At 38.9% G+C, this 5795-nt stretch overlaps 1 protein-coding gene across 2 annotated transcripts in view; it reads left to right on the plus strand.

Moving 5' to 3' along the window:
• Window positions 1–5795, plus strand: part of hao2 (hydroxyacid oxidase 2 (long chain)) — a gene marked incomplete in the record, with an annotated part of 25711 nt that overhangs the window by 7013 nt on the left and 12903 nt on the right. For both annotated transcript variants that reach the window (XM_014027872.1, XM_014027873.1), the window contains 1 exon segment: window positions 5365–5516. In XM_014027872.1, the coding sequence (XP_013883326.1) occupies window positions 5365–5516 (152 nt within the window).

The following is a 5795-nucleotide window of genomic DNA, read 5'->3' on the forward strand; positions in this document are numbered from 1 at the left end:
ACTCAGCCTGGAACTGAAAATATGGATGGAGGACCTCAGTTTAGCTTGTTTGTTTGTTGCGCTATCACCAAGCTAATGCATAGATAATATAGCATTGGGGCTAGTGCTAAAGCTAACAGGCTAAGCTGAGGTTCTTCTTCCATGAAGCAGCTCTGTTGTCCTCCATCCATATTTTCAGTTCCAGGCTGAGTCATTTCTACCTTCTCCTCTCTGTCAACGCTCTCTGGTTTCATTTAAAAGAGTCGATCATCAGATAATGTCCAAGATTAACCTTCAGGGTGGATATAGCTCGCTAGCACCGATGACCTAGTTGATGTCATCATTTACCCAGAATGCTTTGCGTGAAAATAAAATGGCTCCATCCGTGTTAAAATATATTTCAAAAAATTTACAAAACTAAACAGCTACAATATTTTTAGCGTCTTTATTTTACAGTTAAAATAAATGTTTATCAAATAAAGTTTAATGTTACAACTAATTGTGGGTCCCTTTAAGAAAAGCCACAGGCCACATAAGCACAAGTTATAAGAAACATAACAAAGAAAATGTTTCAAAACAGAAATCAAACAGCTGGTACTATTGAATATGAAATATATGTATTATTATCAGAAGTGGAGGCAGGGAGTAACTTTCTATTTGAAAGTCCTTCTGTGGGGTTAGAAACAAAACGTAAACATTTTGAGTGAACTTCAATGAGTGATAGAAGGTGTCAAAGGTAAAGCAAAAGAAACTGAAGTCTGGTCCTTAGCTTAACACTTAAAACCGTGGTTTGACATCAAAGATGATGTCAAGGAACGAGCTGGGTATTGTTTCTGTGTTGCAAGTGTTTCAAGCCTCGTGGAGTGGAATTTGATACAGGCCATCATACGGATGAAGCCGTCTCATACGACTGGCACGATGTGACAAAAACAACTGTGAAAGACTTCAAACTGTCAGCCAGCTCCCTCTGAAAGGCTCGAGTTACAAGGAACCTCAGCGTTGTGAGGACCTGGCACCACTTACAGCTCCTCCAGTGCAGCGCGGGGCTTCAAAAAGAACGGCCCTGAGACTTTAAATCAGAAAATAAATCAGGCATCATCATGTTCCGCTATGTGATCCCTGAACATGCTCCCTCCAACTTCTTCTAATGGCAATGTTCTCCAGGACCTCCAAAACTGCCATCATTCCACAATCACCCCTGACTTTGTGCAGCTGTATATGTGTGTGGAACATGGTGTACACAAACTGTTTGTTCTTATAGCTTTCATACACAAGGCCCCAACAGAATCATTTTTCTTGCATCTACAGTCACTCAGGTGTTTCACTACAACACATTTGTTTTAGGATACTTGTGGGGTTTGTTGACTGCTGTGACTGATTCAACCAAAACAATTTAAGTAATCAAAAAATGTTTATCAGGTGATTTTATTAAAATCTCCATCTTCTGCCGCTCATCGTCTGTTAGAGAAGGCAGCAGGTCCAGAAGAGAAACTCAGGCGTCTCTTTCCCCACCAACACTTTCCAGCTCGTCCTGGAGGACCCTGAAGTCTGAAGGCAGGGAGGATACACAACCCCTCCAGCAAGTCCTTGGTCTTTCCCTGGGCCTCCTACCAATGGGACATGCCGGAAATACCTCTAAAAGGAGGCATCCAGGAGACATCCTAATCAGATTCCCAAACTACCTCAACTGACTCCAGTCGATGTGGAGGAGCAGCGGGTCTACTCTGAGCTCCTCACCCTGTCTCTAAAGCTGAGCCTSGCCACCCTACAAAGGAAGTTCATTTCAGCTGCTTGTTCTTTCAGTCATGATCCACTCCTCATGACCATAGGTGAGGGTTGGAACCAGCCGCTTCGGATGTTATCATCCATTAAATGGACGTTATTAGTCRTTATCAGTCCCATAGAATGGCTTCAGACTGTCCCGACTGTGCYGCAGTGGGTTCTCCGTTCCATAGAATGGACTGATAACGTCCAAACYGGCTGGTTAGTAGGAGGCATAAAGCCACTAAGGTTAATTTTAGAGAAAAWGACATGGGCTACGATAAAGTAGACCATTGTTGCAGGTCCAACGTAGGGCAATGGGCAGAGCGCCGAACCAGAGAGCGGGAGACCCAGGACCAAGACCAGGCACGGGCAGCAAGAAAACAGCAAGAAAGCCATGCCCCCACCCCACCCACCCCAGACAAAAAAATCTATTAAAATATGGTTTTGTTATTTACACATTCAGTGTCATTGATACATTTACCCACTAGGGGGCACTGTCGGGACAGTCTGAAGTCATTCCATGGGACTGATAACCAATAACTCCTCCTCTGACTGGCACTTTAAGTGGAGAAATTGGATAAAAATATGCAAATTATAAATCCTATCTTAATAAAGTTACAAGTCTTTGTTTCCAAGCTTTTATTTCATCAACAAAAGACTCTAGTCATGTTGAGTACTTTATGTGTCAAACTACATGTATGTGGGGAACAAACTGAAGTCACAAAAAAAATTGTATGAAATTAGAAAAGATGGAAAAGATTACTTAGAGCACCAAACGTAAGCGTTCAGTTTTTAAAGTTTTATTAAAAKGCWTTTGCCTATTCAAACATTTGTGGGTTCCAGAGGCAAACAGGCCTGTGTGAAAAGACAGAGCAAAGTCTAGAGTCCATATTATGTACATGATTAACATCTTCACCTGGATATAAGACAAAAACCAATTCCTTTGAATATTCACTGGAAACTGTGAAGACTCTTGGACTCTGTCAACAGACTCCACGTCAGAGCCACAGATCAGCAGAGCTGTTTGGTCAAAACTAAGAACCGTCCCACAAGATGAAACACTTCAGCATCTTCAGTTCAACTGTCACAGGATGAAGGAGATACAAGAAACTAAACAGGTTTTATTGTTGAAATAAATGTGTTTTCTGGGCCATTAGAAGAAAACTTCAGACTCAAAGAGACCTTAGTTCTGCTTGGTGATGTGTGCCATTATTACACACACCTGGGAGCACAAGCAARGGCTGTTTTGGAACAGAAAAATCTTTAGTTATGCTGTTTAAGAACACTGTGACAAATTTCAGGAGGATAAAAATAACAGACCTGAAATTCAAACAACCTCTGCCTGGGACTGTTTAAACATCCTGTTGTTACTTTGTTTCAAATACATATACAGTTGCTTTGACGRCTCATCTGCTGTTTTTTATTCTGTGTAACAAACTGATTTTTAGATTGTAATATATCTAAAAAAAAGAAAACAGTATGTTTGTAATTTCAAAATAAAAATATTGTGAAAATAAAAAGCAAAAATGTCTAACATTTAAAGAAATGTAATTTTTCTAGTTTGTTTCCATAAAATAAAGCTTTATATTACAGAAAATATTAACATATTGACATCTTGTTTTATATTTTGCAATTTGCACATTGTTCTTCAGATAAAAACTGACAGCTTCACTAGTGAATATTGCCACTGAAGGTAAAGGGGTGATAATATTTTAACTTGTGTTCGTTTGTGTGTCATGTTAGCAAAATAGCTCATAAACCACTGGTTAGTTTTTATCGAAATTTGCAGAAAGTAGTCATTGGATGTGCATTTACAGCCTGCGTACCTGTAGGAGTCACTCCCCACAGATGAGCCTTCTTATCACACATAAATTCAGTTAATTTTACAAATACTGAGTTAAAGTTGATTGAAGTGACTGGCATGGTGGCAGCTAATGCTCAGGGATTAACATGTGTGGATGGCTACATGAAGTAGATGAATACTTCGTTGCTGAGGAAGTGGATATATGACAGTTTCCTGTATGGCAGGCACTTATATCATTTAATTAGCTTGAAGAAATTTATTGGGATTTGCTAATAGACAGATTTTAATTAAAATTTAATGGGATTTGCTTATAGACAGATTTTAATTATACTACACATGGCACTGTATATGCTTTTTATTATGAGAACAGAGATTCAACACATAACTGAACCATTAGGCAAGAGAATATTGTGTGAGGATATGACTCCAGCAGTGTTAGGGGACCATTCTGATGATGCAATAAAATAGGCGGAGTCATGTCCTGAAGATTTTCTTATATCAAACTGACTTCCGGAAAACAAGGTTTGAACGCAGACTGAATAAACTGCCTTTAGCCAGAGCTGCTCTGTGTGGTGTTGTATAAACTCTTATCCATGTATTGGTACATTTTATGTTTGGTTCAAGCCCATAAAGTGGTAAACGAACACACGTAACAGTTTTCTTACAAGCTCACTGAAAGGTACTGAGGCAAACCAATTCAGTATCAGTCARTAAGCAGAGCCGGCTCTTGGCATATGCAAACTAGGCGGTCRCCTAGAGCGCCATCTACTGGAGGGGGCGCCGAACTGCAGAAGAAAAAAGTAATTATTTGTAATCTCTGGTTGTAACTCTGCTAAGCACTCCTTTCAATCAGCTTCGTCTTAAAAAACTATAACGAAGTTCAAAACTTATTTCTACCGGCAAAACAGGTTGTAAGATGGCTATTTAATGTTATCTATTTTTTTAATCAACCTATCATGTTGGCTCTGACATGTTAGACAAATTTGAAAATGAGGTTTTGAAAAAATCTGTAAGATTTGGAAAAAAATCCGTAAGATTGCTCTATACGTCCGTATACCTGCAAAATGACATAAAATCCTTATAATTTACGGACAATCTGTACAAGTTGACATGTACAGTATGTTGTTATTTATTTGCTTTCTGGGAAAGCAAATAAATTTAAGTTTACCATAGTACCTTACACTGTCAAACTTGTTTTTAGGGAATCAAATTGGGGTGCGTGGGACGTAGTTCGGGTGGGGGGGGTGTTGCGCTTCAACTTGCCCAGGGCACCAAAATGGCTAGAGCCAGCACTGTCAATAAGCCWTAGTTTCTCACACTAACACTCAGCCAAGAAAATTGAGTGTTTCGCATTTTATTTTTGTTTTCACTTTGGGAGATGTTATTCAGTTCAGTGTTGTATAATTGAACTTGCAGGATTAAATGCTCTGAATGACTGAGTCTACAGCTGCATGTGTAAATGTAGACTTTTTAAAATATGTTTATGTTCCCTGACAGGTATCCCTGTAGTTTTCAGAGAAGAGTGAAGTGATTGACTGTATATTTGTGAAACAATACAAATTGTATAACACTGTGAAAACCAAGGTCTCRTGATTAAAAATGTTTATTTTACTCACTGTTTAACTGATTTTTTTTGTTGTAAATGTTTGTAATTTGTAATATTTGAATATATTTATTTGTTTTGTCTATATTTCTGGATAGACCGGGACCTTGGGTCCAAAATGTCATTCCACCACATGTATGTGTGTTGCGAATGACAAAACTTCCTTGAATCCTTGTCACGTCCTCTCATGTATTGTTTGTATTTTTGCACTTAGGATACGTTTGAGGCCTCGGATTTTGCGGGATGTGTCGTTGAGCGACACACGAACCACAGTTCAGGGGACAGAAATCAGCTTCCCTGTTGGTATTGCACCGACAGCGTTTCACTGTYTGGCCTGGCATGAAGGGGAGACAGCTACAGCTCGGGGTGAGAACTACGTGTGTAAAGATTATTGTGCAAAAGTCTTGAGCCACCYCGTTTAAAAGGAGACAGTCTTTTCTGTATTTTTAAAGACTCTTGAACAACTTTTCTTTTTTCCTTTCTTTTCTTAATAAATTCTGAAGGTTCTTCAAAGATAAGGTGCAGAACTTTCCTATTAGCAACATTTTAGCATAAAGGGATGAACCTCTGCTCTTCTATAACTAACAACTTAGGAACAAACCTGTTTTTATTCTGTATTATTAGATATTTAAAAACACAAAACAT

Source organism: Austrofundulus limnaeus, unplaced genomic scaffold (assembly GCF_001266775.1).
Source record: "Austrofundulus limnaeus strain Quisiro unplaced genomic scaffold, Austrofundulus_limnaeus-1.0 Scaffold692, whole genome shotgun sequence".
In the NCBI taxonomy this organism is placed as follows: Eukaryota; Metazoa; Chordata; class Actinopteri; order Cyprinodontiformes; family Rivulidae; genus Austrofundulus; species Austrofundulus limnaeus.